Genomic DNA, 14,280 nt, shown 5'->3' on the forward strand with positions numbered 1-14,280 from the left:
TTTCGTTGGACGGTAGAGCCTCTTTCATTCTTTTGCGTCACAAATTTTCGGCACCACACGCTCGCCATGCTCCCAGAGTTGTCCGAATGAACTGGTGTGCAGCCATATACATCCAAATCAACGAGTTTGATGCCATTAAATAATGCATACTCCTGCTGGGACCAAAGGATGATTCTGAATTATGCAATTTTTCTAATTAATGAAGTTTTACTGTAGTCCACTGTAGTAATTCATAACACGTTTAGTGAAATACAGTGTAACTGGACACATGTTTAAATTAACTACTAGCAAACCCGTGTGAATCACTAAATTTGCTAATACCTTTGAGGTGTAAATGCTGCACGTAAAGTATAATGGTAAAGTATAATGGTTATTATTACCTCTTGGCAAACCCTGAAGTCACATGCCAACTCTTCTTTTCCCTCACAACGACAAAAAACCCGGACACCCGTGTTGATGATCTGGCAAAAGCAAAATAAAAACCGATTATGAGAAAACTTGCACAGGCATCGAATCACAAAAGCACTAACACTGTGGCTGCCACTGCACGCACCTTGATTCTTTCACGGTTCAATTCAATAATGTTCCTCACGGTCTTAGATACAAGATAGATGTTGCGCTTATTCTCTTGTTGACAACGGCCCAACAGCTGCTGGTTAGGGAAAGCTGGGTCCACTTCATAGAAATCTCTGAAAAACACAAGAGCACATTTGCAGACAACCAATGAGACAAGAACACTTATTGCATTGCCCTAACTTAAAACATTACCTCATTATTACTTCATTGTGCCAGAAATAAATTAATCTTGTGGTTATATACTACTGCACAAATATACTGCGGTCATGAATATAATGCGAGGGGACTTCTGATGATGAAAAAAGCTAATTCAGACTAACATTGACAAAAACAATTATATCAATAAGATTATAATCAGGCCTTTAAATGGAGCTGTCAGCACCTGCACATGCACCACATTCTCCATGAACATGCACCACCATAATGTATTGCGCATTATGCCAAAACACACTGGGGCAGCTGTGTTTGTCAAATGAAACTGCATGGGCAGAAATCACTACAGCAGATCGGGCAGGAATGGAAGCGGCAAGGGAGTTTTGGAGCAGCTTTGGGAGCAGCAAATTTGGCACATTGGAGCAGGTTTGGAGCAGGAATTGTTCGTTTTAGAGCAAAAGATACGCATATTGGAGAATGCTAGGCAAGTGTCAACATGAGTTAACCCTTTCAGGGTCAATGGCGCAAATATACGGCGCTGTGAATAAGACCAAAATGGTTGATGCCGTATATTTACGGTGCGGTATATTTACGTTCTAAAAGCGCGCCAATTTTCTAATTTTTTCTTTCCTGGCATGTGCTGCCACTATGTGGGAATACAGGAAATTTTTTTCTCGTGCCTCCCTCTCTCGGTTTTGGTTGCATGGTTTGTTTTAGAGCTAATAATAATATTTGGGGTTTTACATGCCAAAACCACTTTCTGATTATGAGGCACGCCGTAGTGGAGGACTCCGGATATTTTGACCACCTGGGGTTCTTTAACGTGCACCTAAATCTAAGTACACGGGTGTTTTCGCATTTCGCCCCCATTGAAATGCGGCCGCCGTGGCCGGGATTCGATCCCGCGACCTCGTGCTCAGCAGCCCAACACCATAGCCACTGAGAAACCACGGCGGGTGTTTTAGAGCTAGTTTGCTCTGGCGCGTCTATGTACTACCGCTCGCGCATTGGTGTGCAGGTGGGTGGGCGGGCGGGCAGGCGGTGGTTTGAGTTTTGTTCCGTGGGCGGTTTCGGCTTCTTGGCACTGGCAAAACTGATGGCTATCTCGTTACTAATCACTCAAAGGGCGGCTGCCTGTTTCTCGCTCGTTCAGTGCTCACAGGGTTGAGCATAGGAAGGATGCTGTCGTGCATGCGTTTCCTTTTCTTTTTTTGGGGGGGGGGGGGGGGGAGACTTGTGATATCTAATTGCCTCTGGTTGGTGATAAGATGAAGATCAGCGGAAGTTTGTCACACGTTTTGCTTTTTTGACAGGCAGACACCCACACAATTTTCTTGCGTGCGCTCACCTACGCAGCTCGATTACGCTATGGACGTAAATATTAGTGTAGGGGCAGGATCATTTGAGACTTGCAAAATATTCTTGTGTGTGCATATTCTAAGCCTTGAACTATAACAATGCATCAAATTCTTCATTCTTATTTTTACTGTTGTTATGCATGAATAAAGAGTACATATATACCAATGCAAATTATTTTTTTCTCACTTTACGGTCACCCTAGAAAAATGACGGTAAATTTTTTTCAAAATAGGTCCCTCGGAAGAATTGGAATCTGCAATAAAAAAAATGACCCTGGATGGTTGCATATGTAAAAAAAAATCGACCCTGAAAGGGTTAAATACAGACAAATCAAGAAAAGATGTTTTTTATTTAACTTTGCAGAACACTATCAGGTTACGGCGAAGCAGTTCTGCAGAAGCCCACAAGATGGAGGGAAGTTCACTAAAGGAAAAAAATGTCCTAGGCCCGACAAAGGAGACCTATTTTCATTCCTCAGAAACCACTATTAAGTTACATACTGGACGTGCCAACTAAATGTGGCCAGGAAAAGACAAATAACCAAAGGATTTATGCGAACAGTGCCCCCTGTATGTTGATAGGCGTTTGTTAATGCTAGTCAAGTTTTTTTTTTCTTTTTTCGCTGAGCAAAAGCAACTAATATTTAAGTTTAAGTAGCGAACGTTAAAGGGCCCCTCACCAGGTCTGGCCATTTTGAGCTGACAAGCACAGGGCATACAATGCGTGATAACAATAGTGTCTGTACAGTATTACATCGCTACGCGCCATGGAAAGATCTGAAATTTCAAACCAAATACCGTTTTCGCTTCTTCTTGCGGCCGCCACGCTCCAAGCTGGAGGATGACCTACACGTGCTAGTGCGCTTACGCACCCGTGCTCCTGCTGTGATGTCACTTGTGGTGATACGTGATTTTGAGAATTATTCAATCCAACATCTGTTATTTGTGTAACATGTTGCTAGAATAGATGAATTAAAGCTTAGAGAAATAATAAAATACCCAAACCAAATGTCTGCATGTTTTTGTTTTACTTCAGACTGCAGCAAGACAGATGTACTTCCGTTTCGTACGCTTGTTCTCGCATCGTGCAGTCGCGCATGCAGGTACCGAAATTGTCATTTTCTACTGTGTTCAAGCGCGGGATCATGCTCTGTGATCGGCTTGTGTCGGCCTCAGTATTCGTATAGCACATACGTATACCGCAAGTCAGGTGTCCTCGTGCACAGCACACAAAATCGTGCACTGCACGAAACGAGACAATCCCAACAACTCGTGTGCGACACCGTCAGCGGAGGTGCGCCAAGCCATCAAAAAACCAAGGAAAAAAACAATGAAGGCGTATGCGTCACGTGATTTATGAGGTCTGGTATAGGAGAACGCAGGGAAGAAATTTCACTTTCAGAGGCTAGCCGGAGCAAGTGGAGAGAGTGTCTCGCTTGGCAGTGGAGCTCACCTCCTGAAATTATGAATTCGCAGCACTGAAACATTTCTATCTCGGCTATTAATGAGCCGATTCGAAAAATGTTTACAGCAGAACGCGCCCTTGAGGACATGTAACTACTTCCAGCATATAACCAAAATTTGTATGGGGCTTGGTGAGGGGCCCTTTAACTACCTCACTTATTGGATATTGAATAATGCAAGTATTAGGTTGCCTTAAATTTATTTATCGCTCATGTTTCAACATCCTCCACAACTTTTTCAATGACATCTCGTCGACCAGATAAGTTTATGAAGCCAGCTAATTAGATGCATTTGTGCACAATGAAAAAAAATACTGACTGTGACAACCACGAACAACACCCACCAACACACAGTTAATGCCCTTCGCGTAATGCCCTCAGTTAATTTGTTAATTCTTCTAATTCCAATAACTCCAATTCTTGGTGGCATTCAGTTGGCATAGCAGAGTATGACAGAATAAATGCGAAGTTAATTTGTTGGTCATTGCCTGTTTTTTATAAAAAGAATAATGAGAAATATGCTCAGTGCCACTGCAATCAGCGCCACTGACCAATATTTTGCACATGATCAATTATTAGGGATGCCCGATAAAGTCAATGTAAAATGGCAACCAATATTTTGAATGCCAAACGATGCTTTCTTAAAATTTTTGGACTCAATCTGCACAAGTCGTGTCGTGAACGTCACTTCTGTGGATGCAATTCCCTTCGTTCGCATATTCTCCAAGCCTTTCAGACCACCATTCGGCCGCTATGGTAGACTAAAACCGAAACTTGGCATCTTCGGTTCACGTTTTGTGGCTGCAAAAGTGTGATTTTGTGTGGTGTAGTTGTGCTGAATGTAAAGTTCCTGGAGTGTGAATTTGAGTGATGATTACAGTTGCCATCATATACTTCTGGTCAAGAAGCTTAAAATGCACGTGCGAAATATCTTTTAACGCTACATGCATGGTGCTTGCCATTAATCGACACAGCTGCACAGCTGTACCAATAAGCTATACAAGCGAGCCTTATAAAGTATCACAACAGATTGTAGGACTTGTACGTTCAACTGAAAGCGCAGCTTTTTTTCCCAACTGCCCCATAATATGCCAGTTCAAATCAACTTGAGCTGGTCCCCACATTACGCAAACGCATATGACTTATATAAAGCATTTGTAATGCATTTTATAGCAGACAGAATTCCGTTATCCTGCGACAAAGTTACAATGTGCCACTAGAAACACCCTCACTCCAATGATGCTGAGCCTCAGCCCAAAGACCCCGACACTGAAACGGATTGCTTTAGCTCGACTTCTAGGGATAAATTATAGCCGACACATGGCTGTGTGATTGCCACTGAACACGAACATCCCGCAAAATTTAGCATAGTGTTTTGGCGCGAGATGGCGCAATTGGAGCAGCACATCCATCCCTGATCAGGCCACTGGATCTAAAGTCCCCACTTAAGCCTTCTTCTTATTGAAGTGAGACCCTTTTGCACCATGGCTGGAATCCCCCTTCAATGAGGTGAGGTGCTCTTGCTATCCTTGTAAGCCTGTGCCTCCTGCCATATAGGGGGTTGGCTTCAGTGAAATATTAATTGCTGAGCGTGCTGCATTATAATGAGCAAAATATTAATAAAAAAAACAAGAATTATATTTGGAATGAACTAATATACAGTAGAATCTCGTCGATATGAGTCTGCATAATATATTTATCTGGATAATATGTTTAATTTTGGTTTCCTGGCCAACGTCCCATAGGAGCAATGTATTTTCATACGGTTATTGTGATTGCATCTTCCCCAGAGATTGGATAATATCACAGCAGTATTGAGCTTTTATTGGTATTTCTAAAGTGTCCGTTATTCTTTAACAAACAAGTATCAAAACTCTAACAGTCTCTGTGTACTTGTATTATCTACTTCAGCTAAAGTGTCCGCTGCTGGGTACTGGCAGGTGGGGCCAGTCAAGCTACATGTAGCTTTTTTTTCCGCTTTTCCAACCATACTTCATGTGCAATTTTGTACTTTGTGTATGATAAATAAAATCAGTCAATCGATCAATCAATCAAAGGCAAAGCATGCCTTCAACAAGCCAACACACGTCCTTCACAGCTGGTTATCTGTAATTGTATCAATTACTATCCCATACTGGCAAAATGTGGCACCAAATCTAAACATGCAAATTCATTTACTCTTTAGAAGTTCTGAATACTTTTTAATGCTACAGTGAAAGCTCGTTAATTCGAACTTCAATAATTCGAACTTATTGGTAATTCGAACTGTACGATTTGGTCCTGCCAAGCTCCACAGAAGTCTATGTATAAAAAAGTCCGTTAATTCGAAGGCGAGAAGGTTCCCTCACGGATGATTCGAACTATGCTCGCCTGGCACACGGCCAGAGAAACGCGCCTACTGCCTACACACAAGGCTGTATTGCCTCCGAAACGGAGAGAACGGCGAGAGAAGGCAAAATCAGAAAAAAATCTAACCGACGCAGGGTCAGCCAGAAGGCAGCGGTGGCTGCCGCCTCTCCGCTCTACGTAACCTCCGAGACTTCTTGCCCGTTGCGAATCTCGGAGGCTTTGCAAATCTTGTGCAGCTGTTAATGTTGTGCGGAGATGGTACGGCAAGCGCCAAAACACAGCGAATCAAGTACGTCGCAGCTGCGCTTGCAATCAAGAACCAACGAATCAGGACCTTCGCCACCTTCACATGTTCAGCGTCTTTGTCTCGGCAGTCTTCATTGGTTGTGCACCTCTGTTTTCAGCTTAGGAGGTATCGGCCGTCGCGATTCATTGTGATGGTGTCAAGCCTCGGCTAACGTTCGTTTCGGTGGACATCGGTGGTGTGGCACAGTCGGACCCAGAGCTTCGACTTGAAGATGGCGTGTGCCCGCGGCACACGCCATCACTTTCTGATTCGCCAAATTTCTGACATCAGAAGCCAACAAACAGACACCAAGGAAAACATAGGGGAAATTACTTATACTTACTAATTGAATTAATGAAATGATAAATAAATGGCAATGGAAGTGGATGAAAAAAACAACTTGCCGCAGGTGGAGAACGATCCCATGTCTTCTCATCACGCTTGCAATGTTCTAACCAAGTGAGCTACTGCGACACGGTTTCCCCATCCACTTTCTTTGGCATTTATGTGTTACTACTAGAACTAACCTTGGGAGTGTTACACATAGGTCTTGACTTAGGAGGTATCGGCCGTCGCGATTCATTGTGATGGTGTCAAGCCTCGGCTAACGTTCGTTTCGGTGGACATCGGTGGTGTGGCACAGTCGGACCCAGAGCTTCGACTTGAAGATGGCGTGTGCCCGCGGCACACGCCATCACTTTCTGATTCGCCAAATTTCTGACATGCCCTACTGCTTCCAAATCGCAGTGTACCGTTGCTCTCCTTCACTTTCGTTAGTTCGAACTTTCGTTAAATCGAACTGAAGTGACTTCCCCTTGCGGTTCGAATTAACGAGCTTTTACTGTATTACAACATGTAATGTACTATACACTCAGCTCAATTTTTCTGAGAAACAGACAAATTTAAACCATCCTTTATTCACTCGTCATGGATGAATTTAATGACATTAAATGCCGAATGCCTTAACTTCGGATGCCATTTACAAATAACCAGACAGGTTTTTCAACAGCATGAGGACTTTTGCCTTCAGCAACATACTGAGTTCCAGCATCCCAAGAATGGCATATAATGTATGTTCTAATTTTCAACATTTGTGTTGAACAGCATGTCTAGGTGACTCAAACAAAGTGCAGTATGCAGTTAAATTGTCATGGCTATTTTTAGAATGAAAAACTTTTCCTAAATCAGAAATCATCACTGTTAATATTCTGTTCAACAACCTGACAACTCCGGGCACTATTTTGCTTTCACCATTTTAGTTTTGGATTAGACAGCAGTTGACAAGCAACAGCTCTAGACACAACATTTCTGAGAAAACAAACTGCTGGAAATATGCCAATTAGTATGATACCTTTCAATGACATTATTTATTGGAAGTGGATTTGGGGGAGTTGATAATTTGAACTTGGTTTTTCAGCACTGCACTTAGGATGTGAGAGAAGGTGCAGGACAGGACAAGATAGGACAGTGCTTTTATGTATGTCATTTTCACTATGGCCCCATTCTAAGTGCACCACTACAAAATTAGTTTACACTAGAGGTGCTTGCATTTCTAGTAAACTAATTGCATTATTTTTGAATATTGCAAATCCAAGCTAACATGCTGCATAAACTTCATATATAGACGTCACAGTGTTCAAGGACATTTATTATTATAGCGCATGGCACACTAAGGAATGTAGGTCTCAGCTACTAGACGTCGCTACTTTAATAATTTGAAACAGGTATGATGACTAGAAATAGTGATCCAGTTTATTTGTTTTTGGTACAAACAACAAGACATTGCAGAGCAGTATACAGAAAGAGGTACCAGAGTACAATACTGGAATCAAACCTCTTGTTATTGATTACATGAAATGCTTGGTATCAATAGCAGGCAAACAATTGCAGTCAATATTTATAAGAGTAATACAATAACTAACAGTAAGTGTATCCTACTGAAGTGAGTCAAGACCTATGTGTAACACTCCCAAGGTTAGTTCTAGTAGTAACACATAAATGCCAAAGAAAGTGGATGGGGAAACCGTGTCGCAGTAGCTCACTTGGTTAGAACATTGCAAGCGTGATGAGAAGACATGGGATCGTTCTCCACCTGCGGCAAGTTGTTTTTTTCATCCACTTCCATTGCCATTTATTTATCATTTCTTTAATTCAATTAGTATGTATAAGTAATTTCCCCTATGTTTTCCTTGGTGTCTGTTTGTTGGCTTCTCATAATATGATTAATAAAAATCGGGCCCCTCGGTTAACGCCACTTTTCTTCTCGTTCTTGCACAAGGGTTTCAAATCTGGCAACACTGATACCTTCAGGTAGCATGTGCGGGTTTATTGACCAGTTGCCTTCACCCAGAAAGACCACATGCTCGTGACACCTGCGGCAGAAAGGATGTTCCAGATCCGCCGCTAAGGTTTATGAGTGGTGGCGCTGGCTAACTCTCTCAAGGTTAGTTATAGTACTAACACATAAACAACCAAGAAAGTGGATAGGGAAACCATGCCGCAGTAGCTCAATTGGTTACAGCATCGCACATGTAATGTGAAGACAAGGGATCGTTCCCCACCTGCGGCAAGTTGTTTTTTCATCCACTTGCATTGCCATTAATTTATCATTTCTTTAATTCAATTAGTAAGTACAAGTAATTTCCCGTATATTTTCCTTGGTGTCTTTTTTGGCTTCTCATGATATGATAAAGACCCACTCGTAACACTAAATAACCTAAGTGCCTAAAATATTAAAGGGGAAGAAAGGAAACCTAGGGGCCCAACTTCTATAAGTCGTATCATAAGAAGCCAACTGCTGATAATTTCCCCTATGCTATCCTTCGTGTTACTGTTGGCTCAAGGATCTGCAGTTGGCTTCTTATGATATGACTAATAAAAATCGGGCCCCTAGGTTTCCTTTCTTCTCCTTCATTACAGAGCAAGGGTCTCGAATCTGGCAGCTTTGATGCCTTCAGGTAGCATGTGTGGGTTTATTAACCAGTTGCCGTCACCTAAATAAATCATGTACTTCTGACGCCTGCGGCAGAAAGGATGGTCCATATCTCATGGGTTCGTATCCCATCTGCCGCCAGTTGTTTTTTCATCCACTTTCATTTCAACTAATTTATCATTTCTTTAATTCAATTAAGAACTGCAGATAATTAAGAACTGCAGATTTCCCCCTTTGCTGTCCTTGGTGTCATTGTTTGTTGGCTTCTTAAATATGATAAAATATTAAAGCAGAGTTATGTTCTCACGATTAGAATGATCTGGTAACAGTCAAATACCTGCTTGTAATATTCACAGAAGTGTTCTTTTGCTTTCCTTGGCAATTAGGTTTCCTGCCTCAAAACCCTATTCCATCAATTATATAAACTGCTTAAAAGAAAAGCTCACCGTACTGCTTTCCAAATCTTGTCATCTTCTGAAAGGAACACAAAAGGATCTTCTTTGTAACCCTGGATCCTTCGTTTCTTCCTTGGGGCTACACTGCAGTATATAAAAAGGCATGCAAATGTAGTATAGTGCCCGAATGGTTATCTTTATAACGCTGCACCTTATGGAATTGTACTACAGCAAATGAATGCCAGAATTACTGTTCTGCACCTACTTGTATGTAAAAAAAAAAAAGACAAAACCCTAAATGATTTTTAAAAAAAACATTTTGCTAACATGGATGCAGTACTTTACTGTCCTAACTCATGGCAATAAAAAAGTAATTAATTATACTTTCTGCAACAATCCAAGAACTCAATGAGTAAAACAAAATGTTCTAGTGTAAAACCAGAATAGCATCCTCAAAATATAGTATACATAAAAGAAAAAGAACCTATGATAAAGTCAAACTTATACACCCACCTTCTGTCCTCTTTAGTATCCTGCTTCTCTTCATGATCTGAAAATGAACACTTATCTTAAGCACTCAATGTACAACAACTACTAGTTGTATACTTTAATCAGAAAAGGTTAATCTAGGCAGAATCCCAAAACTGCTTGTTTAATTGCACAAATGCCATAAAAATAAAAAAAATATGCAGATCCAACGCACATATTAGAATCTCTGTGAAGCGATGCTTTTGCGAAGTGGTTACTTAAATGCTAAAAAATTAAATGTGATGCATACAAGTGTCTTTATTGTCATCTATGCCATGTGTAATATCAAGCAACGCTCCTGTTTGCGTTACAATGTTCACAATCTAAGCCGACATGCAAACAGCAGTTCATGTGAATGCACACTGAGAGAAGTGCACACAGTGATGCCACAAGGATGAAGGTGATGTTTGTCAGTGCAATATTAGTGAGGAGAGATGTATGCTGAGAGCAGTACGATGGAACAGGCATGAATGGGGTTGACTGTATTTTTCCTGTTTAATTCGTACGCCCATCGCATAATGGAAGCTGGTGCACATACACACACACTACACGATGAGGCACGCACCTATTCGGCAGGACAGCAGCCACAGTCAGGAAAGTCTGGGAGAGTTCGTTAAGAAAGCTTTACTTTAAAATTCACAATATTTTCTTGTAGTGCTTTTAGTTAATTAGCGGATACATAATGCAAACATTTCATTACATTGCCAGCTGCTTGCTTCACTGATGAAATAATTGGCAGATACACTTGGTTGCAACAAATTCCCTTGTTTGAATGAAGCTGCACGATGCACTTCTGCAGTGTGAAGGAAGTCACAAACAGCTGTCATTCGCAGGAGCTGTTAAAAACTTCACTTAAAAGGATGTTCACACAGCCTGTCACATTTAAGGGGGTATGGTAGGGTAAACCCCCCAAAAAATCGAATTTGCAATTTTGGCACAGAAAAACGACTGCACTATGAGGAACAAACACGCGGAAGTGCAACCTCGAGTGTCCGCACAAAGCGGCTCATATGTCGCGCCAAAGTGTGCCGTGCGCCCTGGTGTTTAAAAATGGCAGGCGGAGGCCGGTTTGTTTATCATTGTCATCCGCGCTTTTCTTTGTTATGGCGTGGTTTTTTTTCTCGCTTGTGTGTGTGTATGGTAAGTAAATGATTTGTACTAAAAAATAATATATTAATGAAAAGAAAATGATACATCAACCCAATCATAGGAATTGCCACAAAGGAATCCCATACGGGCTCCTCGAAAGGAAAGCATCGCAGTTGATGAAAAATTCGTCCTGGTTCGGGGCTCGAACCCGGGACCACCGCCTTTCTGGGGCAGCTGCTCTACCATCTGAGCTAACCAGGCGGCTAGCAGATGGCAGGGCAAAGTCATATTTGTTAACAACTCGGAGCAAGAGTTAGATGTAATAGCCCTTTGTAGAAAATAACTATTATGTCAAACTCTTGCTTTTTGCTTATGTGGTCATGGTCGCCTCTGTTTCGAGTTTCAAACGTATTACTTGCCCAGAAGATGGCACGATCGTCCAGCAAATGGAGCAGAAAGAGAACTTTCAAAGGCAATCAGTTTTCTGAGCAAATGTATTCATGGACGAACACAGAACACCAATGAGTCACTCAACCAACTTTTCTGGTGCTGCTGGTCTAAGAAAATTTTGTCAGTGCTGACACATTGAAGACAGCAACTAACAATGCTGTAGCCTACTACAATGAGAGTAATTCTGCAAGAAAAGCTGTTCTGGAGGCCCTTGGAATTGTTCCAGGTCTGTTTTGTAACACTGCCCTCGACAGGTTGGACAAAGAGCTTGTTGACAGGGCACAATTCTATGACTCTGCCGAGAGCAACAAAGGACGACGGATAAAAAGGAACACTAAGAAGGGTTTTGGAGAAACCTGCATGAGAGAGAGAGGCAACCTTATTTATCCCATCTTAAAGGGAAAGGGGCTGCGGGAAGAAGGCAAGGGAGGTTATCCTACTCGCAGTAGGCCTCCTCTACCACCTCAGCCCACCTCAGGATAGCTTCCTGAAGTTCGGGGTTGTAGCTGCGCATGGCAGCCTCCCACAGCTCCCTACTACTTAAAGCTCTACAAAAGTTAGGGGGAGGGGAGTGGTTCTTGCATTGCCCCATAATGTGGTTAAGGTCCGCTCTGCTAGCAGGACAAAACTTGCAGGCTGAAGTAGGGTATATTCCCGGGTGAATTTTGTGATGTAAGGCACAAGATAGAAAAGTGCGAGTCTGTAGTTTACGCCATAGTACCTTGTGTATGCGTGACGACCGAATCAATAAAGGAGGGAGGGTTAGGCGACCTAGGCGGTAATGCCCGCAAATGTCGTGGTATGCAAGTAATGTCTTTGGAGGTGAATGCTGGAGGGAGATTTCTGGCGTCTGAACCGTCCCCTAGTCTAGCCTGTGCTCAGTTCGTGAAAGCTCGAGCACTTAGGTGGGCCGCTTCATTGCCGATTAGGCCTGCATGAGCAGGTGTCCAGATTAAACTCAGAAGTTGGGCTGGCGGATTGAGAGATAGAATGGCTAGGGCTGTCCTGCAAACCCTACCCGCTCCGAAGTTGTGATGGCAGTTTTGGAGTCACTTACAATGACAGAGCAATTGGGTATTGTTGCGGCGAGTGCCACCGCTGCCTCCTCTGCCTCCTCCGAAGAAGAGGCTATAATGGATGCTCCCATCGCAATACTGCCAGTGGAGTCAACGACTGATACGGCGAATTTGTGTCCAGACGGATACTCTGCGGCATCGACATAGAGCACACCTTTGTAGTTAAATAACTTTTTCTGCAGGGCTTTAGCTCGTTGTTGCCTTCTATGTTCATGATGAACAGGGTGCATATTCTTAGGGAGAGGAGCGATATGAAAGTGCTCATGTATTGGGTGGGGAATATTGAATTTCTCATTGGTCATGGGTGCTGGAGCAATACTTGGGGAGTTTAGGATGTGCCTACCAGTGTGGGTGTTCGATAAGCGCTGGTATTGAGTGGTCAGGTGGGCTTCTGCGAGCTCACTAAAAGTATTCAAGGTACCTGTAGCCAAAAGTCTCTCAGTGGAAGCTCTACTTGGCACTCCAAGGGCAAATTTGTAGAGTCTGCGTATCAGTGAATTAACTTCATCTTCCTCGGCCCTAGTTAAGTGGAGATAGGGAAGAGAGAATGTGATTTTACTGACAGAAAACGCCTGTACCAGTCTTAGCAATTCTGCCTCGCAGAGACCTCCGTGCTTATTGTACACCCTTCCTATTACCATATAATGCGAAATATAGGTTGAGGCGGAATATAGGTCGACCCCCTTACATTGAAGCAAAGAAGTCAACATAAAAATGATAAGGCACAAAACTTCGTTTTATTTAGTGGTGCCGCCAGACTCGTCACCTGCTCATTCGTTTGAGCTGTCTGAACTCTCGTCCGAAGACGACTGCTTTTCACTGGCTGCGTCCCACATGTCATCCTCGGTGCCATCCAAGGAGTTGCTAATGCAACACTTCTTGAATGCCCGCACCACTATATCATCGGGCAGCAAGCACCAAGCCTGCGACACCCATGTGGCCACAGTGGCGAGAGGCGGCCTGTGCAGCCGGCCGGTTGGGGTCGTCGGGTTGTCGCCGGCCCTCCACTGAGTATATTGTTCAGGGACACGGTCTTTAAAGGGCTTGTTGAGCACGACGTCCAGTGGCTGACATGTTGACGTCATGCCTCCCGGAATGACGGCGAGTTCCGTCCTTCCGTCGCGGAGTGCCTGCTTCACACCTGCGGTCAAGTGCCCGCGAAAGGCATCCAAGGCGAGCATGCTCGGACACCGCAGGAGTGCGCCGGGTCGCCGATTCAAGACGATCTCAATCCAATTGAGCACGAGGGCCTCGTCCATATAGCCTTTTTAATTCACGCTTGACAACATCCCGCGGGAAAGCTCTTTCGGCAGCGTCTTCCTCTTGAATATTATGTATGGGGGCAGCTTTCTGCCATCTGCAGTACATGCGAGCATCACCGTGAAGCGTGAATGCTTGTTCCCCGTAGAAAGAAGCTTGACTTCTTTTGCGCCGCGTTCGCACACTGTGGTGGGCGACGGCATGTCGAACCACACCGGCGTTTCATCAGTGTTGCCGATCTGTCCCAACATGTAGCCATGCTGCTGCCGGAGACGGATAACATAGCGCTGGAATTCGACCAGCTTGTCCTCGTATGCCTCTGGCAGCTTCTGGCAGATTGATGTGCGCCGTCGAAGTGCAAATCC

At 43.4% G+C, this 14,280-nt stretch overlaps 1 protein-coding gene across 6 annotated transcripts in view; it reads right to left on the reverse strand.

The window, feature by feature from the left end:
* Nsun2 (tRNA (cytosine(34)-C(5))-methyltransferase Nsun2) overlaps window positions 1-14,280 on the reverse strand; it is a 159,228-nt gene that overhangs the window by 72,480 nt on the left and 72,468 nt on the right. For all 6 annotated transcript variants that reach the window (XM_070530707.1, XM_065433505.1, XM_065433501.2 and 3 more), the window contains 4 exons: window positions 10,026-10,062; window positions 9,564-9,656; window positions 554-689; window positions 381-461 (listed from right to left, as the gene is read on the reverse strand). In XM_070530707.1, coding sequence (XP_070386808.1) covers window positions 381-461; window positions 554-689; window positions 9,564-9,656; window positions 10,026-10,062 — 347 coding nt within the window. The remainder of the gene's footprint in view (window positions 1-380; window positions 462-553; window positions 690-9,563; window positions 9,657-10,025; window positions 10,063-14,280) is intronic.

Source organism: Dermacentor albipictus, chromosome 1, assembly GCF_038994185.2.
Source record: "Dermacentor albipictus isolate Rhodes 1998 colony chromosome 1, USDA_Dalb.pri_finalv2, whole genome shotgun sequence".
In the NCBI taxonomy this organism is placed as follows: domain Eukaryota; kingdom Metazoa; phylum Arthropoda; class Arachnida; order Ixodida; family Ixodidae; genus Dermacentor; species Dermacentor albipictus.